Genomic DNA, 27,161 nt, shown 5'->3' on the forward strand with positions numbered 1-27,161 from the left:
GGGATGGTATATTAGAACTTTTAGCACGCTCCAGTAGAGTCTCTTCAGAATTTCCATAAAGAACTACACATTAAACAAGAATTTTCAATAAAAAGTTTTGAGAATATGTCTGCCTTCTGGAGTTCTTATTTGAAACAGATCTTAGATTAGTTTCAGTGTAATATTAATATATTTCATCTACATGTTAGCAATAATATAAAACTGTCCTTATCCATATTATTTCCTCTTATTGAATTCAATATGTATTATTTCTGTATTAAGAATATTTATAGTCAGGTGATGTCAAGTCATAACAGGATATTTTAACATGTGAAAGCACATATATGCATTTGTATGTTTATACATTGATCAGTGAATCATAGACATGTTGAAATACATTAAGGGAATTTGTTATGAATTCAAAGATCAAAAGTAATATGTGGAATATTTTCACATTTATTATGTTCCTGAAATTATCAAGGGCTATAGAAATGTCAAAAATATTTGATGTCCTTCAGCCTGTTAAAGCAGCAGAATTCATGAAGTAGTGTACCTAAATTATCTCTGAAAGTCTTTAAAGCAGATCATGCAGAATTCTGACAGGTAATCATGCTTTATTTTGTCTGTTCTTTTCTGATAAGGAATAGAATTTAATTCCAAGAAACTACCTCATTTATGTTTAATCCCCTGAAGACTTTGTAGAGATATCTTTTTCTATTTCAAGTTCAGGATTTATAAGTGTTTTATGATGGTCTGCATTGTTAAACAGTTCTGCAGTTTGGCTCATGGTCTCAAAACATTAAAAATTGCTAATAGAAATATTGTCTCTTTCCTCTTTTGCTGCTAGTAGAAAATATGAGAATAGAGTACCTTACTCAGGATATTTAAATTTTAATATTTAGAGAAATTTAATATCAGTCTTGTTAGGCAAGATATTATAACAAGAAATCCCATCAGGTTTCTGCTACTGATCATATCAATTAAAATGTACATTGATTGTTATACGGTATACTAACCTAATAGCATGTTCCCACCATCCCCACTTAATCAAGGAGTCGTTTTCAATCATAATTACATAACCATCCATTTTTTACAGGAAAAAATATTTAAGCTTTTGTAGTATGATGCACAGCTAAAAAGAGTGAAAAAAGTCAATGAATTTTAAGAACTGTGTTGCATTTAATGCAGATTTCCAAGTTATTTTTAACTCTAGAACTTTTATTCATTTACTAAAATGAAAATTCATTTATTATGAAGTATCTTAATATACTACTCAAAGTATACTGAATTTGATTTCTTCTTTTCATATTTATATTAACTTTATTGCTAGAGTTCATTTATGACAATAGACATAGATGTATCCCTCACCCTATATTTCCTCTTTTTCCTCCCATTATTATCTTTACATGAGATATTTCCTGCTTAAAACCATACTTTTAGTAAGTTTGACTTGTTATGTGCCAAGTGAGGGAAGTCATTCTTGCTTAAATTTAATTAAACTATTGTTCTGTATATATATTATTAATTTTACTATTGCTGCATGTTTCAAAGTTTGATTTCCAGTTTTGATAATGTCAATATATTTTTTCTTTGGGGGCCACAGTTGTCCTCATGGCGTTTAGCATATATGTTATGCTATTGACATTTAGGAAATTCCTCAAAACATGGTTCTTCCAACAGGCTTGGAGATCCAAGAATTATAGGGAGCTTGGTGGAATGATTACACTGTAGATGTTAGTCCATTCCCTCACAATTTTATTTATATTTTTGTTTACATTGTTTTTAATTTTTGTTTTACATTTCTTCTAATATATTGTTTTACACCGCCCACAGTCATGACTGTGAGATGGATCAGTATATAAATTATGTGATGAATAAATATATATAAATAAATAATAAATTGTTATGCCTATTTATTCCAGAAATATTCATAGGAAAAACAGGTTTCAATTCAAACGTTTTAAAAATATTTTTTCAATCATGCTGGGTATCTTTCAGTATTTGTTTATTTATTTATCTATTTACAGTAAGGGGAAAAATTATTTGATGCCCTGCTGATTTTTTCAGGTCACTGACAAGAAATGATCAGTCTATAATTTTAATGGTAGGTTTATTTTAACAGTGAGAGGCAAAATAACAACAAAAAATCCAGAAAAATGCATTTCAAAAAAGTTATAAATTGATTTGCATTTTAATAAGTGAAATAAGCATTTGATCCCCTGTCAGTCAGCAAGATTTCTGGCTCCCAGATGTCTTTTATACAGGTAACAAGCTGAGATTAGAAGCACTCTCTTAAAGGGAGTGCCCCTAATCTCAGCTTGTTATCTGAATAAAAACACCTGTCCACAGAAGCAATCAATCAATCAGATTCCAAACTCTCCACCATGGCCAAGACCAGAGAGCTATTCAAGGATGTCAAGGACAAGATTGTAAACCTACACAAGGTTGGAACGGGCTACAAGACTATCGCCAAGCAGCTTGGTGAGAACATGACAACAGTTGGTGCAATTATTCACAAATGGAAGAAACACAAAATAACTATCAATCTCCCTCGGTTTGGGGCTCCATGCAAGATCTCACGTTCTGAAGTTTCAATGATCATGAGAACGGTGAGGAATCAGCCCAGAACTACAATGATCTCAAGGCAGCTGGGACCAGAGTCACCAAGAAAACAATTGGTAACATACTAGGTTGTGAAGGACTGAAATCCTGCAGTGCTCCCAATATCCCCCTGCTCAAGAAAGCACATGTACAGGCCCATCTGAAGTTTGCCAATGAACATCTGAATGATTCAGAGGAGAACTAGGTGAAAGCGTTGTGGTCAGACGAGACCAAAATGGAGCTCTTTGGCATCAACTTAACTTGACGTGTTAGCAGAAGGAGGAATGCTGCCTATGACCCCAAGAACACCATCCCCATCAAATATGGAGGTGGAAACATGCTTTGGGGGTGTTTTTCTGCAAAGGGGACAGGACAGCTTCACCACATCAAAGGGGTGATGGATGGGGCCATGTATCGTCAAACCTTGGGTGAGAAGCTCCTTCCCTCAGCCAGGGCATTGAAAATGGGTTGTGGATGGCTATTCCAACATGACAATGACCCAAAACACATGGCCAAGGCAACAAAGGAGTGGCTCAAGAAGAAGCACATTAAGGTCCTGGAGTGGCCTAGCCAGTCTCCAGACCTTAATCCCATAGAAAATCTCTGGAGTGAGCTGAAGGTTCAAGCTGCCAAATGTCAGCCTCAAAACTTTAATGACTTGGAGAGGATCTGCAAAGAGGAGTGGGACAAAATGCCTCCTGAGATGTGTGCAAACCTGATGGCAACTACAAGAAAAGTCTAACCTGTGTGATTGCCAACAACGGTTTTGCCACCAAGTACTAAGTCGTGTTTTGCGTAGGGGTTAAATACTTATTTCACTCATTAAAATGCAAATCAGTTTATAACCTTTTTGAAATACATTTTTTTGGATTTTTTTTGTTGTTATTCTGTGTCTCACTGTTAAAATAAACCTACCATTAAAATTATAGACTGATCATTTTTTTGTCAGTGGGCAAACATACAAAATCAGCAGGGGATCAAATACTTTTTCCCCATCACTGTACTTATTGATTTTCCACATTCATGAACTGCCGATCTCTCTTAGAGAGAGGCTCTGGGTCGTGTACAATAAAATATTAAAATGTAAAAATAGTATATAAAAATAAAATTATATAAGGAGACAGGATAATGATTGTCCCACAGGTGCTTTTTCAAGAGGCAACTGGACTTTCCTTGTTTTTCCTTGAATACGTTTTCTTCTCATCAAGAAGCTTTTTCGGCTTCTTGGATGTGAAGTAAAATGTCTTCAAGGAAAAACAAAGTCCAGTTGCTTCTTGAAAAGGCATCTTTGCGACAACCATGACCTGGATGACTAAGACGCTCCATAGAAAAGGATGATGATTAAACACTGTTAAAATTAGTTAAAAAAGAAAGTGGGTGGCACTTAGGCACCAGACATCCCCATGGCTCTATGCTCTTCTGGGCTCCCCATGCTAGTCTGCAGAGCCATATTTTGACTCCTCTTCAGAAGGCTAGGAGAATGGAAGCCAGCCTCACTTCTGGGGTGGGACAACAGCAGTGAAGATTCTCTTCCTGAATCCTGCCAATCAGAATTCTTTAACTAGCTGTAGATCTTCAGTGTTTTGAAGTGTATTAGCATGCTCAATGGCAGTGTTTCTCAAACTTCACAACTTTTAAGGTATGTAGACTTCAAGTCCCAGAATTGGAAAATTGAGAATCGCTGCTTAGAGAGTACAGCTTTGCTTTTTTGTCAAAATTCTAATTTTACTTGGGTTTACTTTGTATGATAAATCCATCTGATCCATATATTTTTTACATATTTCTTCCTATGTCTGCTCCATCATGTTTCCCATCAATGATGTAAAATAAAAATGAAATTTTACCATGGTTTTCAGCATTTTTTTCCAGCATTTTTAAAATCCTTTGATTCAATAGGTGGCAGCATCTAGCTGACCTTTGCTAATCTCAGAAACTAAGCAGGATTAGATGGGGAAACCATCTCAGAACTCCAAGGCTATAGGGTATCATTCAGAAAAAGTCATGGGCAAACTATTCCCATAATGGTGCTGTTAGGCATATGGTGCTAGCCTACAATGTTGGGTTGAAAATATATTAACCATAATGCTATGGCTTTAAGAAGTTAATTGGCCAATGGGTGTGTAAGTGTTCTCATGGCCATAAGAGGAAGCTAGGAACGTAGCTTCTCTCTCTCTCTGAATTCACTGATCTCTACTGTTACTGTTTTTGCTCTGCTGTTGGTTTACTACTGTTGTAAGCTGAACTGTGTATTGACCTCTGGACCGGTAAGAAGACTTTGTAGTTTGGATTACTCCTTGGACTGTTGCTATTGTGTATGACTTGGACTGTTTATTTTTGACTGTGCATTTTTGTTTTTACACCACCTCAAAGTAAAATACTTTTTGCTTTTAGAACTCAGTGTATTTCTGTGTGTGATTTTTACTGCTCTCAGTGCCCTTCCTTGTCTGTGCAACTCTTTGGTAGCACAAGGAGACCTCTGCACAATAAATTCCTTAACACTGGTTATGGGCCCAGGCCTGTACTGAGAGTTAGTACACACAGTATTCCTAGCTGAGTTTGTGTTAGCTATTTGGTGTAAAATGGCACAAGAACAGTTGTCAGGCATCTCCTGGATAACCCGGTTGGATGGGACAAACTATGTTTCCTGGTCCACAAAATGCTGCTTGCTTTTGCGCAAGGAAGGACTATGGGCTGTTGTAAATAACCCACCAGATACTACTGCTTGGGATCCAGATGACGAAGAGGATGCAAAGAAGTTAGACAACTTTAAACGTAGCAATGAGAAAGCTCTTTGCATTATTGGACTAACACTGAATGACCAGCAGCTTGTCCATATTCGTGGTGAGGAGTCTGCTGCTAGGTGTTGGGATGTTTTGCGAAGGCTTTATGTTCGTGACAGTGTGGGTGCACATATACACCTTACACGTAAGCTGTTTAGGGCTCGTCTGCAGAAGAATGGAGATATGCTGACCCATTTAAATTACATGAAGGCAACTTTTCAAGAGCTTCATGAAAAGGAGCTGATTTTTTCAGAGTTGCATCAGGTCTACATTATTCTGTCATCTTTGGATGAGAGTTATGATGGATATGTTTCTTCTTTGGAAGTCCTGACCAGAGAGGAACTGACATTGACTAACATTACTGGGAGACTGCTGGAAGAGTCCAGAAGAAGGCGTGACAGAGACCAGCTGAGAGAGACACAGCCACGAGAGAAGCAGCAATTCACCACTGCTTACAACGTCAAGAAATGTTATTCTTGTGGGGCTAGGGGGCATATAGCCAAATTCTGTAGAAAGGGTAAAAAACAGAATGTGAATAGCAGTGGGAAGGCTAAGAAGGGCATTGGTTTGGCTATTTCTGGTGAATCAACATCCAGAAATAATGAATTGTGGGTTGTTGATAGTGGGGCTTCACAATGCATTACTAAAGTGAAAAAGAGGTTTATTAATATGAAAAACAGCAACCAATATGTTTCACTAGCCAACGGTTGGAAGATGAAGGCCTCTGGTGAAGGTAATTCCTATTGTCCATGCATTAATGAACAGTTACCTATGTTATATATACCTAAGCTAAGATTCAACCTGTTATCTGTAAGGGAATTGGTTAAAGTTGGGTTTGTGGTAACATTCAGAGGGGAGCAATGCACTATTGAGAGGAATGGAACCTGTGTAACTGCAAATTTGAAAAATGGTTTATTCATTCTCACAAGTAACCAGGTTAGTACAGTTAAAGCTAACTCAATATGTGAGAACAAGAAGCCACATGATGAATGTATACATTTATTGCATAGGCGGTTAGGGCATGTAAACTTTAACTCACTACGTAAAACAGTGGAATTAGTAGAGGGAGTTAAACTGAAGCCATGTAGTAAGTATTTGAATTGCAATGCCTGTAATCAGGAAAAGAGTAAGGCAACTCCTGCACACAGGATAAACAGCTTCAAAACAACTGTACCTTTGGAGGTTGTGTTTGCTGATTTAATTGGACCCATGAAACCAAGTTTAGGAGGGTCATGTTATATTTTAAGTATATTGGACCACTACTCTAGATATGGTTTTTGTTATCTGCTTAAGTCAAAGGCAGATACTTTCCAACAATTTGCAAACTGGCTGAAGTTCGTGGAGAGAAAAACAAAGAGAAAGGTTCAGTGCATAATTACTGATAATGGTACTGAATTTACAAATAAGTGTTTTGTTGATATGCTACAATCAGCTGGCATTGAGCATAAACGTTCAGCCCCTTATAGACCTCAACATAATGCATTTGTTGAGAGACGTGGGCAAACGTTACAAGCCATGATGAGAACCATGTTACAAGATTCAGGCTTAACAGATAGACTGTGGGGGGAGGCAGCAAAATGTGCAAACCATGTTCTGAATATAGTTGTTAATACTTCTACTGGTAAAATACCATATACTATATGGCATGGTAGAAGACCAAACCTTGATTACCTGCACACGTTTGGCACCCCAGCTTGGGTCCACATTCCTGCACAACTCAGGAGTAAAGGCCAACATAGGGCTAGGCAATTATACTTCGTAGGTTATGAAGCTAATCACAGATCCTATCGTTTCTGGGAACGAGGCACAACTAATGTATATAACAGTGCTAGTGCAAAATTCCTTGAGCACGTTGGTTGGGATAGGTTAGAGCAAGTAACTGTTAATACTGATCCTCTAGTGTTTGAGGACTCCTCTGATAACGTAACTAGTAATGATAATACATCTCCTGTAAATATAAAAGATGAAGAGGAGATAGGGGAGATAATAGATGAATCAGAGGAAGGAAAGGAGACAGAAATTCAAAGCCCTGTAATTCCTTGGCGTTCAACGCGTATCAGACGTCCACCTGATCGCTATGAAGCAAGTGTAATATGTCAAGTTAGTGTAGAGCCATCTAACTATGATGAGATCAGGATGTATCCTGAAAAGGAACAAGCATCATGGAAAGCTGCAATGAACAGGGAGTTGAATTCTTTGCAGGATCTTAAGGTTTATGTGAAAGCAAAACTGCCACCTGGTGAGCAAGCTATAGGTTGTAAATGGATATATAAAATAAAGAAAGGAGTAGATGGAACTATAACCCATAAGGCACGTTTGGTTGCACAAGGTTTTGCCCAAACTACTGAGGATTATGACGAAGTGTTTGCACCCAGTTTAAGGGCAACTACTTTAAGAGCAGCTTTAGTATGGGCGGCTAAAAACCAATATATGGTTAACCATGTAGATGTTGAAACTGCATATCTACATGCTCCATTGCAACATACTATTTATTTAAGAATACCACCAGGATTGACCAGTGATAGAGACCATGATTGTTGGGAGTTAAAGAAAAGCCTCTATGGATTGAAACAATCAGGCTATGAGTGTAATACATGTTTAGTTAATGAGTTAAGTGCAATAGGTTTTGTAGCCAGTAATGCTGATCCTTGTTTGTTTAGAAGGGAACACAACGGAGCATTATCTTTTATTTTATTATTCACAGATGATATTGCAATAATAACAAAAACTGAGTTAGAAGCACAAACTATCATTTCAAGATTGCAAACTAAATTCACAATTAGAAATCTTGGAGAAATTAGCCACTATTTGGGGTTAGATATTGTGAAAACGAATAGGGGTTTTAAGGTGTCGCAAGCCAGTAAAATATCTCAGTTATTAAAGAGATACAATATGGAAATGTGTAAACCAGCAAAAACTCCGATGGCTATGGATTTTAAGGACACTAATGTTGAGAGTCCTGTATTTGATAAGACTATGTACCAATCTTTGATAGGAAGTCTTATGTATCTGAGTAATTGGACTAGACCTGATATTTCTTACTGTGTAAATCAATTAGCTAGGTACAACAATAATCCAACTGTTAGACACTGGCAATCAGCTAAACGAGTATTAAGGTATTTGAAACAGACTATTCACTACTCGTTATATCTAGAGCCAAATCGTGAGTTAATCCTTACTGCATATGCAGATGCGAGTTTTGCCTCTGATACAAACACTCGTAAATCTACCTCAGGGTTGGCTGTAATGTTGGGTGATTCTTTGATTGGATGGAAGTCTATTAGACAAAAACACATAAGCTTATCTACAATGGAGGCTGAATTTTCATGTCTATCAGTGTTATGTACAGAACTGCTAGTGTACAAACAATTATTGTTAGATATGGGTTTAAATGTAAATGATCCATTCATTGTGTATGAGGACAATCAAGCTGCAATAAAGATGGCTAATAATGCTGCAGTAAGAACAAGATCTAAACATACTGATCTTCGTTATTTAAATGTCAGACAATGTGTCAAAGATAAATTAATACAGTTAGAGTATTGTCCATCTGATGTAAATATTGCAGACCATTTTACGAAGGTACAAAGTGCTGTGAAACACAATGCTAATTGTGAAAGAATGTGCATAAGATTGTAAGAGTTATATATTATTCTACCCAAAGGGGAGAATGTTAGGCATATGGTGCTAGCCTACAATGTTGGGTTGAAAATATATTAACCATAATGCTATGGCTTTAAGAAGTTAATTGGCCAATGGGTGTGTAAGTGTTCTCATGGCCATAAGAGGAAGCTAGGAACGTAGCTTCTCTCTCTCTCCGAATTCACTGATCTCTACTATTACTGTTTTTGCTCTGCTGTTGGTTTACTACTGTTGTAAACCTGAACTGTGTATTGACCTCTGGACCGGTAAGAAGACTTTGTAGTTTGGATTACTCCTTGGACTGTTGCTATTGTGTATGACTTGGACTGTTTATTTTTGACTGTGCATTTTTGTTCTTACACCACCTCAAAGTAAAATACTTTTTGCTTTTAGAACTCAGTGTATTTCTGTGTGTGATTTTTACTGCTCTCAGTGCCCTTCCTTGTCTGTGCAACTCTTTGGTAGCACAAGGAGACCTCTGCACAATAAATTCCTTAACAGGTGCCAAGTAAACCACATGGTTATCCCTTGCAGGGACGAGCCGAGGAGTTTAGTCATCATCTGGCGGACAAAATCGTTCGGATCCGGACCGGCCTGGACTCTGACTGGGCAGAGTCTGATGTGGAGGAATCAGGCGGTCTTCAGCACGTTATCTGGACTGAGTTCGACCCTGTTTCCCCTGATGATGTGGACAGGATCATGCGGAGACTGAGCACCACCACCTGTTTGTTGGATCCGTGCCCCTCCTGGCTAGCTTATGCGGCTCGGGAGGGAACACGAGGCTGGTTCCATGCAGTAATAACTGCTTCTCTGAAGGAGGGTGTCTTCCCTGCCGCCTTGAAGGAGGCGGTGGTGAGACCCCTTCTCAAGAAGCCTGCTTTGGACCCGGCTGCTTTAGACAACTACCGTCCAGTCTCCAACCTTCGCTTTCTGGCGAAGGTTGTTGAGAGTGTGGTGGCGCATCAGCTCCCTCTGTTCCTGGAGGAAACTGATTATCTGGACCCGTACCAATCGGGTTTCAGGCCCGGACACAGCACGGAGACGGCATTGGTCGCGCTGGTGAATGATCTCTGGAGGGCAAGGGACAGGGGTTGCTCCTCTGTCCTGGTCCTATTAGATCTCTCAGCGGCTTTCGATACCATCGACCATGGTATCCTGCTGCGGCGTCTCAGGGGGTTGGGAGTGGGAGGCACCGTTTTACGGTGGTTCTCCTCCTACCTCCAGGGCCGCTCGCAGTCGGTGTTGACGGGAGGGCAGAGATCCGCCCCGAGGCCTCTCATTTGTGGAGTCCCTCAGGGGTCGGTTCTCTCGCCTCTCCTGTTCAACATCTATATGAAGCCGCTGGGCGAGATCATTCGTGGCTTCGGGGTGGGGTATCACCAGTACGCTGATGATACCCAACTTTTTCTTTCCACCCCGAACCAACCCAGCGATGCCCTCTCTGTGATGTCCCGGTGCCTGGAGGCGGTTCAGGTCTGGATGGGGAGAAACAGGCTTCGTCTCAATCCCGCCAAGACTGAGTGGCTGTGCATATCGGCATCTCGGGTTAACCAAGTTATTCCACCTCTAACGATGGGGGGTGAGGTGTTACCCCCCGTTGATAGGGCTCGCAACTTGGGCGTCCTCCTGGACTCACGGCTCAATTTTGAAGATCACATAGGAGCCGTGACCAGGGGGGCTTTTGCACAGGTTCGCCTGGTGCGCCAGTTGCGTCCCTATCTGGACCGAGACGCCCTACGCACAGTTACTCATGCGCTTGTGACCTCCCGTTTGGACTACTGTAACGCTCTCTACATGGGGCTGCCCTTGAAGACCACTCGGAGGCTTCAACTGGTGCAGAATGCGGCCGCGCGAGTTGTAATGGGGGTCTCCCGATACTCCCATGTAACACCTCTACTCCGCGAGCTGCATTGGCTTCCGGTTGCCCTCCGGGTGAAATTCAAGGTGCTGGTTATCACCTATAAAGCCCTACATGGCCTGGGTCCGGGGTATTTGAGGGAACACCTGCTGCCGTCATCAAACGCCCTTCGCCCAGTGCGCTCCCACAGGGAGGGTCTGCTCAGGGTCCCGCCGGTAAGAGATTGCCGGCGGGTGACACCCAGGGATAGGGCCTTCTCAGTGGGGGCGCCTGCCCTCTGGAACCAGCTGCCGGTGGAGCTGAGGACTGCTCCCGACCTCCGATCATTCCGCCGGGGCCTGAAGACCTGGCTCTTCGAGCTCTCGGGCCCAGACTGAGGAGAAATTTTAATTTGGGGTTCTTTTTAATCGACTACAGGGTCAATTTAATATTTTTTAATTTGGTTCTTAATTTTTGTATTTTGGATTTTTAATTCCCTGTAAACCGCCCTGAGTCCTCAGGGAATAGGGCGGTATATAAATATAACTAAATAAATAAATAAATAAATTATTAAAAGTCAAACTTTAGTTCAGGATTTTTTTATTTTTCAGTATTGTATATGAAACATATGCATCCTGCTTTAAATAAATACATGTTTTATTGTTGGCTTTTGTTATGGTTTTTTAATAAGTTGCAGACTAGCCTGGTGGTTTCTATAGAAAAGGTGCAAAAATTATTAATGAATACATTAGATATCGTCTGCTATTTTTTGAGCTCAGAACTCTTTCAAAATTGCAATAAAAATAATTGTATGAGTTACAAATGCACAATTGTCTGGTTCACTTGAAAAATGTACAATAGATCAAACTAAATTATGACACACTTCTAGTTCTGTATAATTATTAATGTAAGGGAATTATCTTACTTATTACTGAACAAGTGTAAAGTGTTAAATTTTATTATAAAGCCTGTCATTGAAGACTTTTTTTAAATTTCCAGTCAGATGCCAGCAGTAAAGCTATATTTTCCAAAGTGATGGTAATAACAAGTAAGTTTTTTTCTGTATTTTAACTTTAAATTTTGAGGAAATATTACTTCTGTATTTCAATCATTACATTTTTTTGTAACTTTAAGTGACCTTTGAAGTTGATTAAAGCAAGTTGTATAAAACTGTTGTTATCTTGTGACCTAATATAATTAATATATCAAAGCATTAATAGAATTAATTTTTTTATTGATTTAGTTGAAAATTTGCCTCCTTTGAATATTTTGTGTGGAATTATTAAAGATATTCAACATATTCAGGTTTGAATATTATGATTAAAATTTCTAATAATATTATCTAGGCTATAGATCTATTGTACTAAATATTCAGTGCTCGCTTTGGCAGCACATATACTAAAATTGGAATGATACAGAGAAGATATTGTACTAAATATTCCAAGTTGGAGGATTTTTTTTTTAACAATGGCAGATAAATACTGGATAGCAATATGTTAGGTAAATCCTGCTAGGAAACAATATTTTAACATATTTTTCAATGCTCGCCCCCACCTGTCCACAAGCCTCTGGGATTATGTATAATCTAACGAAATATATTTTCTGTTTATATAATCCATTCTCATTTTACATTTTTTTTTATTTAGCCCTTCATGCTGCTTCAGACACATAAAATTCAAAGCATGAATTTTTTTTTGCTTGCTATATGGCAAAAGCTTTAAAAACACTAGAACCTTTGTTTTGTTTTACTATATGAAATTGTTTACATTTCACTTTATGAAATAGCTAAATTTATTAAGATGTAGTTACATACATATTTGTCCCTTGTTCCTTCTATTAATTTACTTTTATGTTGTACCCTATCAGTAAAGAATGCCACTGATAGTAGAAAAGCTTTGTTTAATTGTTAGCTTTCTGTTGAACTTAATCTTGTTTTATTTCCATAAAGGAAATTTGCCAGATCCTGGCAAAGCACAGGATTTCATGAAGAAATTCACTCAAGTTCTGGAAGATGACGACAAAATAAAACACCAGTTGGAAATGCTTGTTAGTCCAAGTTGTTCATGCAAACAAGCTGAAGGTTGTGTGGTAAGAATAAATGTTAAAACATAACTTATTTGGAGCTATTAAATTGTCTGTCTTCTAATGTGCTTCTAATTACTATTGCAGCGTGAAATTACGAAGAAGTTAGGCAATCCCAAGCAACCTACAAACCCTTTTCTGGAAATGGTAAAGTTCCTTTTAGAGAGGATAGCTCCTGTGCACATTGATACCGAATCCATCAGGTATATTTTTTCCACTTATGTTGAAGTTAAATGAAACTGAGAAAACAAATTCTATAAAAGTCCTTTAAGTTAACATGCTGTAGTGTTCTCCCTATTGAATCTTATATTGTAATGTGTCTTGTAGGGTGGGGCAAAAAGTAATCTAAGTAATTAGAGAAAGAAATAATTGGGGAAATTTTGGGGGTAAGACCAAACTTACTCTTGATATTGATTGAAGGCTTATGATTCATTAACTTCCTTTCCTAACCTTTTCATTTTTTGTCAAAGTGAGAAGGAGAGGGAATAGCTTAGTCAAGAAAGAGAAAAACATTTGGTTGCTGCATGTTAGACTGTATTTACTATGGAAAGAAGTTAGGATTTGACAATGGAGGAATTATAACGATAACTCTGAACTATTTTTCTCTTGCTTGCAATGACACTGTCATGGTTCTGACAGATAGAGACGAATAAAGCAGAACTCCAAGGGTTGCAAATTCCTCAAAGAACATGTTTATTAGTTACAAACTATAGGCACAGTCAAAAGTGAAAGCAAGTCTGGATACACAAGCAACAATTACCCAATACAAAGTTAAATGTTCCACCCTTTTGTACCTGATCCAAGAACACATAGGGCAGAGAAAAGGCAGGAGCAGAGAAGGTCAGCCAGATTATTCGCGAGGAGAAAGCCTCACCCTTCTTGCTGGGCTGTACCTGAAGCTGGCTATTTAGCACAGCGGACAAATTGAGGCTTTTCTTGTGTTTGTTTCCTAGCTGTGTGTTTTCTGCCTCACTTTGGATTGACATTGTGCCTTGACTTTGATCATGCCTTAGAAACTCTGGACTTCTGTTGCTTTATGAACTCTCTTGTGTTGTGGATGTAAGTTTGCCTGGTGGCTTTATTTTGATTGAGAAACGTTCAAGGGCCTTGTGGACTCTTTGGCCATTGCTCTGTGAATTAGCATTAGTCTGCTTGTGGCTGGACTTAATTGGGACAGTTTTGTGTTTTAGTGAAAGGAATTGCTGGGAAATATTAATAAACTCACTAAACCACAGTTACATGAGTGAACAGGATAGCACACATAGCATCCAAAGTTGTGCAAAGGGTTGGAATCCAGAAAGACTCCCATATTATTCATTAGGTCTGTTTGGGTTAGTGCCACCCCATCCAGTACAAAGGATGGTAAAGTCCCAGATTCAAAAGGCCCTAAAACCTACAGAATCTTGACATGCAAATTAATTAAATATTCCTGAAAGAGAGAGTTTTGAAAACCACTGCCTTCATCCAAATAGTTTTCTTTGCTGTATGTCAAAGAGAACAGTTGATCATAATTAAGAAATTATTTATAGATGTCTTAGAAAACCTTTACGTAACTTTCAAAGTTAAATTCTCAAACTACCTGAGATTAGGGTAGATTTTATTCCTTACTATTAAATAATAATACAAAACTCAAAAATAATCGTAACATGAAATAGATAATAATACATTGATATGATGATCAAAGACTCGCAACTAAAAATAAGTATTTGGGTGGTTTGTTGATTTGATTGAGTGTTTTGATTTGATTTGATTTATATCCTGATTTCCTTCAGTTGCTCAGAGGAATATACAGTACATTTCTCCTACCAAATTTATTCTATACAGCAGCAGCTCTGCAAGGTGGATTGGTTAGAAAATACTACTTGGCCCAAAATTTCCCAATTAATTTCCACAGATGAATGTGGAGTTGAACCTAGAGCTTTTGGATTCTGACTTCAATCTTAGTCAAATAAAATAATAAAACCATCAATTCAGAGTCAAAACTACTTAATTATGTACACATACGGTATTACAATATTTTTTTGGTCAAAACCAAGGAGAATAAACAAGTGACTTATCTGATGATACCATCAAAATAGCTGATCAGCGAAGGGCAGCCAAAGCCAAAGGTAATAAAGATGAAGTTAAAAAGTTGAATGCAAATTCCAACATGAAGCCAAGAAAGACAAAAATAGGCAGCGGGAGGAATAGTGTCAACATCTAGAAGAAGCTAACAGGAAGGGACTCACTCAGGTCATGTTTGCCATAGTGAAAATGATGTGATCCAGTTTTTCAGCACGGCAAGGAACTGTTAAAGACTGCAATGGAATTTACTAAGTGACCAGCAGAAGATCAAGAACAGGTGGAAAGAATATACAGAGGGACTCTACAGCAGTTTGACATACTATCAAGATAACAGTGATGAAAGCCCAATTAATACAGAACCAAACATCTTGAAAGAAGTAGAATGAGCCACAGAGAAATTGCCAAACTGGAAAAGATTACTAAGACCAGTTCCAGTTTACATCATCACTGCCCTATGTTGAGATAAGGACTACATGTCAGTGGCTTTAGGACTGAAAAAGATACATTTTTATCCCATTAGTAAAGAAAGGAAATGTTCCAACTATTGCATGGTTGCATTGATTTCTCATGCAAGCAAGATTTTGTTAAAAATAATTAAACAGAGGCTACAGAATATCATCAATCAAGAGTTACTTGATATACAAGCTGGTTTTAGAAAAGGAGGTGGCACTCGAGATCACATTGCCAATATTAGATGGATTATGGAAAAAAAACAAAAAAAAGTATACAATGTCATCAAGAGAGTTAAAGAATTGAAATAGAAAAGGGCTTTTCTCATAGCAAGAAGAACTGATGCAGGTGAACCAAGGCAGTCATAGAATGGATCCCACTTGATAAAAAGCATCCACAAAAGAGACCTAAAACAAGATAGATTGACGACATCAGCAAGTATTGTGGGCCCAATTGGCTTAAAGGAAGCTCAGGACCATATTGGTTGGAAACATGTAGATGGTGGATGATCACTGGCAGGCCCGAGACAGGGGCTGTTCCTCTGTCCTGGTCCTACTTGACCTCTCAGCGGCTTTTGATACCATCAACCACGGTATCCTGCTGCGACGGCTCAAGGGGTTGGGAGTGGGAGGCACTTTTTTACGGTGGTTCTCCTACATCTCGGGCCGCTCGCAGTTTGTATTGGCAGGGGGGGACAGAGATCTACCCTGAGGCCCCTCACTTGTGGGGGGCCTCAGGGGTCGGTTCTCCCCCCTCCTGTTTAACATCTATATGAAGCCACTGGGTGAGATCATCTGTGGCTTTGGGGTGAGGTATCACCAATATGCGGATGATACCCAGTTGTTCATCTCCACCCTGAGCCAACCCAGTGATGCCCTTGACGTGATGTCCCGGTGCCTGGAGGCAGTGCGGGTCTGGATGGGAAGGAACAGGCTCAGGCTTAACCCCTCCAAGACCGAGTGGCTGTGGATACCGGCATCTCGTATTGTCCAACAAGTTCCATCTCTTTTGATGGGGGGAGGTATTGCCCCCCTCAGAAAGGGCTCGCAACTTGGGTGTCCTCCTGGATTCACGGCTTAATTTGGAAGATCATCTAACGGACGTGACCAGGGGGGCCTTCGCACAGGTTCGCCTAGTGCGCCAGTTGCGCCCCTTTTTGGACCGAGATGCCCTATGCACGGTTACCCACGCCCTCGTCACTTCTCGCCTGGATTACTGCAATGCTCTTTACATGGGGCTGCCCTTGAAGAGCACCCGGAGGCTTCAACTGGTGCAAAATGCGGCTGCACGGGTGCTTATGGGAGTATCTCGGTACTCCCATGTTACACCACTCCTGTGCGAGCTGCATTGGCTTCCGGTTACCCTCCGAGTGCGATTCAAGGTGCTGGTAATAACCTTTAAAGCCCTGCATGGCTTAGGCCCGGGGTACTTGCGAGACCACCTGTGCCATTGTCAACCTCCCATCGCCCGGTTCGCTCCCACAGAGTTGGCCTCCTCAGGGTTCTGTTGGCCAGGCAATGCCGGCTGGCAACCCCCAGGGGGAGAGCCTTCTCTGTGGGCACGCCAACCCTCTGGAATGAGTTGCCTCCAGAGCTGCGGATGGCCCCTGACCTTCAGTCCTTCCGCCGTGACCTGAAGACGTGGTTGTTCCAACAAACGGGCCTGGACTGACTACGATTTTTAATTAGGCTTTTACTGGGTTAAATTGTTTTATAATTTTGTATTTATTGTTTAATTCTCTTTTAAATTTTTTACTCTATGTTTTTTTAATTTTTATTGTTGTGAGCCGCCCTGAGTCCTCAGGGAGAAGGGCGGCATATAAATTTAATAAAATGAAATGAATGAAATGAAATGAAAATGAAACCTGCAGTGGATAGACAATGGCTAAAATGATGATGATGATGATGATAGAAAAGGCACATGAATATAAAAAGGATCAATATATTGGTTCAAAATTGAACACCCAACAACTGAAAGAAGCTGTGCTTAACAGGGTTGCATGGGGAGCTCTTGCCTATAAAGTCGCCAAGTGTCGTACATTACTGAATGGTTACAACAAAAATATTAATGAAAAGAAAAATGTATATCTTAAATATGTGCCATTGCTCTATTGAAGGAAAAATGTTTCTTGCTCAATTATACTGGTTACACATGATCATGATCATTTTTTAAATAGAATGTCCAGCATGATTCTTATCATTTCCTTTATTAGTGCCCTTATTAAACAAGTGAACAAATCCATAGATGGAACAGCAGATGATGAAGATGAAGGTGTCCCTACTGATCAGGCAATTAGAGCAGGTCTTGAATTGCTTAAGGTAAATTTTTCTGTTTAGAAAACTTTATTGTGGGTCTATGAGGTTGGGAGCCATTTTTGCAACTAATGATTTTCAATACACACTTTCACTTTCTAGTCCATTTATTACTTTGTAGTTAAACTGTGAAATAACCAGATCTTGAAAATAACTTTTTAGCACCTCCAAATTATAGCAAGCTCTTCTAAGGTTTGAAAGTCCATTTTACATATTCCCACTCAGTTCAAGCAGTCACTTTACTTTGAAGAAAAACACTTTCACTTCTAGTTAGAGAAAAAAAGTCCGTCAGGCGCCATCTTCCCCTTCTTTAAAACAATCGTTGGAATAGGAAGAGAGTTGAATTTCAGAGTTAAAGCTTTGTACTTGCTATTTATACTGCTCCTGCATCAGCTCTGCTGCTACCATAACTCAAGATGACAATCAGATCCGGCAGGAGTGGATTCAGCGTCTTGTTCTGCTTAAGCAGAAGAGTCCTTCGTTCCAGAGCATTCCCAGGCTTCGGGGGGGCTCTCACCCTTCATGCCCCAGAACAAATGTTCTGGGGTGCTAGGGGAGCTCTACCCCTACCTGGAAGCTCCCCCTCCCCTCTGCCCGAGGAGAGGGGTTTTTGAGCAGCGGAACAGCTGATCGTCGGCTATTCCACCGCTTCAACGAGATCGAAGGGCCGGCGGTCGAATCCGACCGTCCGTGCCGCTGTTGGAGCCATAGGCACTTATTAGTATTACCTGCCCCATAATATTTAGAAATCCACATTATTTTCTCAATCTAAGGTTTTTCTAATTTGTATGGTCAGCAGTGCTGGTTGGTCTCATTTTTTCTGAAAAATTGGAGGTGATAAAATAACAAGGTGATAGAATACAAATTTGTACAAAATTGAATGTCATCAAACATTAGTAAAAATCTACTAGCCATGAATAGTGTGGCTATGAAGCATTTCTCAGCTGTGAGGCTTCTTCTGGGAACCACCAAATGTAGGTCCCCAGCTGATGGTATCTTCAGCAGAACTAGCAAACTAGTACCCACAGCATGCCTTCTCTGGCAGCTCTAAAATATCATTCTGATGTAATTGGTGAGAGGCAAACCCTCAGATAGTCTCATGTTGTGAAGGTTTTTATAGATCAAAATCAGGACCCTGAATTGGACTCAAAAAAAACCCCTGGCAACCAGTGCAGCTCATGGAGCAGAGATGTAACGTGCTGTTCTTAGAACGCATATAACTGCCTGTGCTCTTGCTGAAGCTTCCAGATATTGTTCAAGGGTAGCTCCATATAGAGTACATTGCAGTAGTCCAATCTGGAGATGACTAGAGCATGAGTAACTGTGGCAAGGCCTACTGATCAAGGAATGGGCGCAACTGGTATACAAGCTGAAGCTGTACAAAGGCCTTTTGCAGGAATCATGAGTCTAGGACAGGGGTCAGCAACCTGAAACAGTGAAAGAGCCACTCGGAACCGGTTCCCTCACAAAATGAAAAACTGGGAGCCGCAAAAAATATGTGCGCATGCGCATACATGCACACATGCACAGAACACGGTTTGACTGAAGAGTGGAGCCAAGGCGAGATATGCACCTACCCTGCATATTTGAATTGATTGGTTGAACTTTTTTAGTCCCACTTTTTTTTTTGACTGCACATGGCAGAGGACTGGGAGCCGCGGGTTGCAGACCTGTGGTCTAGGAGGACCCCAGGTTGTGCACTGGGTCTATTTGGGGCAGTATAACCCATCCAGCACCAAAGAAGGCATAGTCCTGGAACCAGTGGACCCCAAAATCTAGAGCCATTCAGTTTTGCCAGAGTTCAACTAGCCAGAGCCACTCTGTATCAGAATCAGTCTAGATATTACTAAGGTTTTTTTTTAATATATTACATGAGTAATTTAGTATCTGTATATTCCATGGATAGAAAACAGGTACAGGTAGTCTCTGATTTAAAACGGTTCATTTAACAATGATTCAAAGTTACAACAGCTTCAGAAAAAGTAATTTACGACCTGTCCTCAAAATTATGACCATTGCATCACCACTGTAGTCACGTGTTTACAATTAGGCACTTGGCAATGGTTTTAATTTATGACAGTTGCAACATCTTGTGATCATGTGATCTCAATTTGTAACCTTCCCAGCCAACTTCTGACAAGCAAAGTAAATTAGGGAAGCCAGGTTTCCTTAACGACTGCATGATTCACTTAACTAGGTGAGTTGCTTAATGACCACAGTAAAAATGGTCCTAAAGTCAGGTATAGTCATGTGTTGACTGCATAGCTTAGCGACTAAAATTCCAGTCCCAATTGTGGTTGTAAGTTGAGGACGTCCTATATTTAAATACACAAATAAATAATACATATTTTAAATTAAAATTAATTAAATTCAGTTTCCAAGTATATTCTGATTTGAAAAAGATTGCACATTTCTAATATTTAAGAACATGTTATGGACAGAAGCAGCTATAGTTCAAGTATGTTCATTAGCACATTTGATGCAGTAGTCTTAGTCTGATCTCAAATGATTTAATTGTCTTATATTAAATTAACTAAAACAATACTGTTTTCAATTCTCAATCGAAGTGTCAGAAATGCAGTGGATCAACACAATAGCTATGAGATCCTTGGTGCTCTGAGTGCTGCTGATGTTACCTAGTTGTATAATGAAATGTCTGCAAAAAAATAACCAAGCTCAGAGAGCTCCAAGGATTCTATAATTCAACCCTTAGCTGCTAATATTTTCTTCTGTTGGTACAGGAGCTATCTTTGTACCGGCTATAGAATATACTACCGGTAATCCTTGTTCAGTGATCAGAATTGGGTTTGGTAACTCATTTGTTAAGCAAAGCAGTTGCTAAGTGATACCACAACTGTGCTTATTATCTTATTTCAGACCTTCATAATGTGAAGTTACTTTATCATAATTGGTGTAAATGCAAATGGTCGCTAAGTGAGTCAGTCACTATATGAGGATTATTTGTAGCTCATTAAATTAGTACATAAGCCTTTTAGATAGACCCTTGGAACTAGGGTGTTTGGTGTTTACCCATAGATCCATAAAGATTTGTCAAGATTGAGTCAATGAAATTTATTCAGTAAGCATAAGTTAACATAAGAATGATTTTAAAAAACCCCTTTAATCCTTATTCTTGCAGGTTCTTTCGTTTACCCACCCTATCTCATTCCATTCAGCTGAAACATTTGAGTCACTCCTGGCCTGTTTAAAAATGGATGATGAAAAAGTAGCCGAAGCTGCATTACAGATTTTTAAGAACACAGGAAGCAAAATTGAGGAGAATTTTCTACACATACGATCGTGAGTTCATTCTATACTCTATTTATTAGAATTTCACCCAATCTTATTTTTTTATAAATAACTCAGGGCAGTGAACATACATAATATTTTCCTTCCTATTTTCCCTACAACAACTACCGTGTGAGGTGGGTTGGCTGAGAGAGATTGACTGGCCCAAGGTCACCCAGCAGACTTTCATGCCTAAGGCAGGGGACTGGACTAGAGCGGGTTCCTGTTTTTTAGGCCAGCACATTACCCCCTAGATGAAGGCTAAGCAAATAAGTATATTTAAAGTATACTTATGTATATTTAAGTAGCATTCCTGTATGTTTGCCTAGCAAGATCAGTGCCCTAAAGATTTCACTTTACTGTTATATTTTTAGCTGCTTCCCTTGAGGCTTCTGTTACTGGAATTTACATTGTCTTTAATGCTGAGGAATGATAATGATTAAAAAGAATGAAATCTTTCCCTCTGTGTGTATAAAGTTATCTTTAGGAATTAGATATGTTGTCACAGATTTTAGAAATTGTACTTAAAAAGTTAGCGCATTGATGCTTATACAAGCTTTTTGTAGACCAGGATTGTAGATGGTTCAAAAATGATTTAGAAGAAAAAGTTTGGACCCTGAGCACCTCAGATTTGTTAAAATAGCCACATTTGGTATGGCTTGCACTGAATCAGGAAGACAGGTGCTGCCCATGTGCAAGTGCAATATTGGATTCAGAGTCATTGAGATTGGAAAGGCGTATAAACTGAAGTGAATTATATTACATATGTATATAAATCATGGGATGATTTTTGAAGTTTTGGGTTGCATGGTGGGTCACAAATATGGCAAGTCCCAGGTTAAGAATGCACCTATTTAAGGAAGACCCATAGTTAGGAACAGAGCATATCATAGCAAAAGTGTAATTAAATACACAAGGATTAAAGTTAAATATACAGTGGTTCAAGTTCATTAAACAAAATTACCTATACAGTATTATACAATAATTGTCAGGACCCACCCCAATCCACGTCTTAGGAAAACAAAAACTCTTGGAGTCAGTTCTAGTCCAAAAGGAATCTTTACTAGGACATGCTTGGTTGTGGGAATACAAGACAGGACTTAGTATTGTTTTACAAATTGAAATTTTATAAAGGGTACCCGGTTCAACCCCCCTTCCCTCAACCCCATTTGGTCAGCCCCCATCCTTCTACTTCGTGTCATCCCTTTTGTGGGGGGAAAAAGGAACTTCGAATCTTTATGGTTATTGCTTTCTTCCTCTCCAGAATTAAAAGAAGAAACAAGCCAGATGCCTTCTTCTCTAACCCTCCCTTTTGTTCCCCCCAGTTCAAAAGGTTCCCTTGGCCTTTGAAATAACCTAAGGCAAGCTGAATCCACATATGCTTCTCCTTCCTCGGGAGATGGCAGAATCCATAGGAGGGGGGATAATGTTTTAAACATACATTTATGAATGTGATATAAATGGATTCTGACAATAATACTGTTTCAGCTTGTATACAAATTTGATTTCAGGGCAGGCTTTGGGAATTGAACTCATTCTTAAACCAAGAATTACCTGTACTGAAATGAAACTTAAATCTTTGTGTATGGCTGTCATCCTATTGTCTTAACACATCTGGAAATTACTACATGTTTAATAGATTCGGCCATGGCAAACATAACATGTGATGTGATTACATTTATATATATACTATATTTTTTTTTACTCTAGAGCTTTGCTTCCAGTTTTGCAACATAAAGCTAAAAAAGGTCCTCCTCGACAGGCCAAATATGCCATTCACTGCATCCATGCAATATTCTCCAGTAAAGAAACACAATTTGCACAGATATTTGAGGTATTTTTTTAATTTTATATTTATAGTGCATTCATAGAAAATTCTGAAGAATTTTAATTTTGAAAAGGTTAAAATACTTTTAAATGATTGCAGCTAACTACTCTTTAACATTTATCATCATTTATATATTTTAGCCGCTACATAAGAGTCTCGATCCAAGTAATCTGGAACATCTGATTACACCGCTGGTTTCCATTGGCCACATAGCCTTGTTGGCACCTGATCAGTTTGCTGCCCCGCTGAAATCTTTGGTGGCTACATTTATAGTGAAAGATTTGTTAATGAGTGACAGGGTAAGAATGTTTTGCTTTTTGCAGTAAAAAAAAATCAAAGAGAAAAATAATAATATACAATAGTATATTGTACATTATATTGTGTTCATTTAAGAAGAGACAATAGCTGTACAGTTCTTAGTAAGTCCAGCATACTGAGCTGAATAATCATAAAATGTAAACTTATGAAGAATAATGAAGACAAACCAAGAATGTAATAAGTTCCTTGAGAAATATCAAATTGAATTTTTCCTCCTGTTTATTCAATTTCTTTCCTTTTTCTAGAAAAATAGATGTACACATTTTGTATACGAACTATTATATTAAATAATGTGAACTCATAATAGTATCTATTGTAATCTAGCTGTCCCTCACCTGTTTTCTTCATGTTGTTTTGGATTCACATACAGACATGGCCAAAAATATCGGTACCTTCCACTTGCTCCCAAAGAATCCCAATTTCCTATGAAGTAAATTTAAACTGCCACAGCTATGTGTATGTTTATGCCATGAGTGTACATTTTGTTTTGGATATAAAACTTAACATATTATTGGAAATAATAAATGAAAATAATATGAACATGATTAAATTATTGGCACTCTTAGAAATCAAAAGACTTTATTGGGTTTTAATGATATCTTAACAGACTCTTTAATTACAGTCATGGGTATCTTCAATCTCATAATCAGTCACTCAGCCTGTTTGAATGGGGAAAAGTACTCAGATATTTTTTGTCATTGTGTGCAGTACAGTGAATGAACATCGACAAGAGAAAGGAAAACAGTTATCTGAGGAGGAAAGGAAGAAGATAATAGTAAGCATAGTAAAGTTAAAGAGTACAAAACTGTTTTCAAAGAGCTTCCTTGTTCCTTTGACCACAGGTATTAATGTTATTAAGAGGTTTTAGATAGTAATCTGCCTCCTTAGATAGGGCCATCAGAAGAAAATTGATCCCCGATAGAACAGAAGGGTAGTTTGAATGATGGAGTAAGAACAAAGGAAAACTTCAGAACAGAAGCTATTTCACCTCTAAGATCAAGAACTATGCAGCAAGTTACAACAACCATCACTATCTAAGTGAACATGCTTCCATTATAGCAGACCCGGGAAAGCCCCACTTTTAAATCCCACTCCAGACTGGAATTCATTAAAATGATGTTGACAACCCACGGTCCTAGAACGATGTCCTTTGGACAGATGAAACAAAATTAGTGTTTTTAAGTCACAGCAGCTTTATGTTCATAGAAGGGAAAACAATGGTTTTAAAGAAAAGAATACCATCCCTACTGTGAAATTTGGAGGAAGCTCCATAATGTTATCAGTTGCTTTGTTGCCCCCAGCACCGGGTGCCTTGAATCTTCAGGGTACAATGAAGATTATCACTGCATTTTGGAGTGAAACATAATGCCCAGTGTTGGGAAGCTATGTTTGCAGTCATAGTTTCTCCAACAGGATTCTGACCCAAAATATACATGTAATACAATCCAAGAAGTTGAAAAGTAGACATTGGAGTGTTCCAAAGTGTCCTGCTATGAGTCCTGATCTGAATGCGTTTGGAAAGAGCTGAAACTCACAACTGAGAGAAGCCATTAAATCTAAGACAATAGGAACAGTTTACAGGTGGGACAAGAATGGAACATATTGTTGACTGAGAACTATAAATCTTATTCAGAGTTTCAGAAAGTGCCTGCTTGCAATTATTGCCTCAATTTTTAAGAATATTTATTTATTTATTTTATTTATTCGGTTTATATACCGCCCTATTCCCAAAGGACTCAGGGCGGTTTACAAGGCAAAATATCTAGTCATATATCAAAAGCTTGTTGTATGAACTGTGGAATAAAGTATGGTAGATGCCATTTACTTGTATTACTTTCAACTTATACCATGACAAGTTTGAATTTGTTGGTTAAAAATAGAGGAGTACCAATTCTTTCGGCCATGTCTGTTACTCCTTATAGGCTATCTGGAGGGCAAAGATTGGTTAAGATTCTCTAAATATTATCTCACATACTGTATTCTTATTTGTATGATAATTATATTAATTGTTTAAACAAGATAAAAACTAACAGTAACTAATAATTACAGAAAGAGAAAAAGTAAAGAAACAAAGAGCAAAACCAGAAGTGCAGTTAAAAAGAATGAGAAAAGAAATATAAAGAAATGACTTCTGATTTTTTTACATCAGTTATAAGTATAAAGTCACACTGCCCTCTTATTCTAAGGTGACAACACAACTTTCATTTTTTTCTTTTTTTCTAATCATCAAAATCATATATCATAATTTCATTTTTCCATTAAAACCAGTCATTGTCTGTTCTTTATTAAAGTTGTGAGTTTCTCCATCCCAGCAAGCTCCATCTCTTCACCATTCACTGTTTTCTTATAAAACATAATACGGAATTAATATTCGGCTGCTTCTGTGACTTGCTTCTACTTTAGGAGGAAGTGAGGATTAGCCTTTTAAAGATTAATCTCTTCAAAATGTATTCCAAAAAATCAAATGCAAATATCTTTAATTTCATAAAATAAACCTCATTTTCATCATCAAAGTAAAAAGCCTAGCAATGTTTCAGTGTCTTTAAAGCAGGGATATCAAACTGCCAGCCTGCAGGTGGATGCATCATAGCGAAACCGCGCCTACCCAATTGCCGGCAATGGCAAAAAAGTTGCGATACATCATGGCACGTCACATGATGTGCGTTTGTCACCTCTGCTTTAAAGTGTTTACTGTTTTGCTCCAACCAAAAAGCTAAGCTGTTTAAGGGCAGATATTCATACCAAATACCTTAATACTTTCATTTCTGTCTATATTAGAGACCATAATGTATCAATATTAAAGCTGTGCTACAAAATGAAATACAGAATAATACTGCAATACTGCAAAACAATTAATAATGGTTATTAATTATAATCAATAACAATTATTGTAGGTCTATGAGCTGTAACAGTAGGACTGCCAAAACAGCTGAAGAAAGTAGAATTTTTTGACCTTAAAATACTCACCTTCTAAAACAGCTTTGCTTGAGACTGCTTACATATTATGGAGATGTGTGAACAGTTCTTAGGCTTTGAAAAAAGCTTGAATTATCTTTAAAAATTGCTATGCATTTTTCAAGGGAGAATGTATAAATATTATTTATGATACTAAAGCAACAACTGATATAATTTGTTTCAGGTGCCAGGAAAAAAAACAACTAAGCTATGGGTCCCAGATGAAGAAGTTTCTCCTGAGACTCTTGTAAAGGTACACTAGTTAAAAACTTACATTTTCATAATTACTTTGATTTTACCTATCCAAAGTGCTATTTTTAATCTTATTTTCAAAACATGATGTAACTACAGTAGCACATTTTCATTTACTTTTTGGGCTAAAAATGAAGTAACTGTATATAATAGAATAATGATAAAATTACATATTATTGATAGTCTATTGAGATTAATTTGACATTTGCATGCTTTTCTAATTTAAATAATCTTTGCAGTAATCTATTTTATTTTTATATAGTTATTGTTAAGGAGAACAATTCTAGACATCCCTTTTACAGTTAGATGGCTCACACTTAAAAGTGTAGGTCTAGAAGTATAATATGGAGTAATGTAATTTTTGTCCTGTAGTTGTGGACTGACTTAGCCTTTATCTGCTGATTCTTATAATAACAATGGAATTTACAGGTACAGAAAACTACAATTGTTCTCACTAGCAGTTTATGAACTAATACTACAACCCTGCCTTATTTACAAAAGTGCCAAATATTAATAGTTATTATACAATTTGAAATTTCATTAAGTTCCAGAGCATTTTTTTAAAAACTGAATCTGTAACACTCTTCCAAATTAAACAGGAACAATTGCATAGCCCTTCTGGTAAAGACAGATACTACAATAGAGTCAGAGTCAAAAACAGTCTTCTGATTTTTTCAAACTTGTGTTGTATTTTGATGATAACAGCAATACTTGCTGCATTAGTAATAACACCAAATAATTAAAATTCATAAATTTCATTTATTTATTCAATT

General features: G+C 38.1%; 1 protein-coding gene across 1 annotated transcript in view; it reads left to right on the forward strand.

Annotated features, from left to right (window-relative positions):
- Positions 1 to 27,161, forward strand: part of PDS5B (PDS5 cohesin associated factor B) — a 97,117-nt gene that overhangs the window by 55,692 nt on the left and 14,264 nt on the right. The window contains exons 15-22 of the mRNA XM_081326784.1: positions 11,839 to 11,887; positions 12,788 to 12,927; positions 13,009 to 13,124; positions 17,648 to 17,753; positions 20,887 to 21,047; positions 22,746 to 22,869; positions 23,004 to 23,162; positions 26,321 to 26,389. Coding sequence (XP_081182910.1) covers positions 11,839 to 11,887; positions 12,788 to 12,927; positions 13,009 to 13,124; positions 17,648 to 17,753; positions 20,887 to 21,047; positions 22,746 to 22,869; positions 23,004 to 23,162; positions 26,321 to 26,389 — 924 coding nt within the window. The remainder of the gene's footprint in view (positions 1 to 11,838; positions 11,888 to 12,787; positions 12,928 to 13,008; positions 13,125 to 17,647; positions 17,754 to 20,886; positions 21,048 to 22,745; positions 22,870 to 23,003; positions 23,163 to 26,320; positions 26,390 to 27,161) is intronic.

The sequence above is a fragment of the Vipera berus genome (assembly GCF_964194415.1).
Source record: "Vipera berus genome assembly, chromosome: 4".
In the NCBI taxonomy this organism is placed as follows: domain Eukaryota; kingdom Metazoa; phylum Chordata; class Lepidosauria; order Squamata; family Viperidae; genus Vipera; species Vipera berus.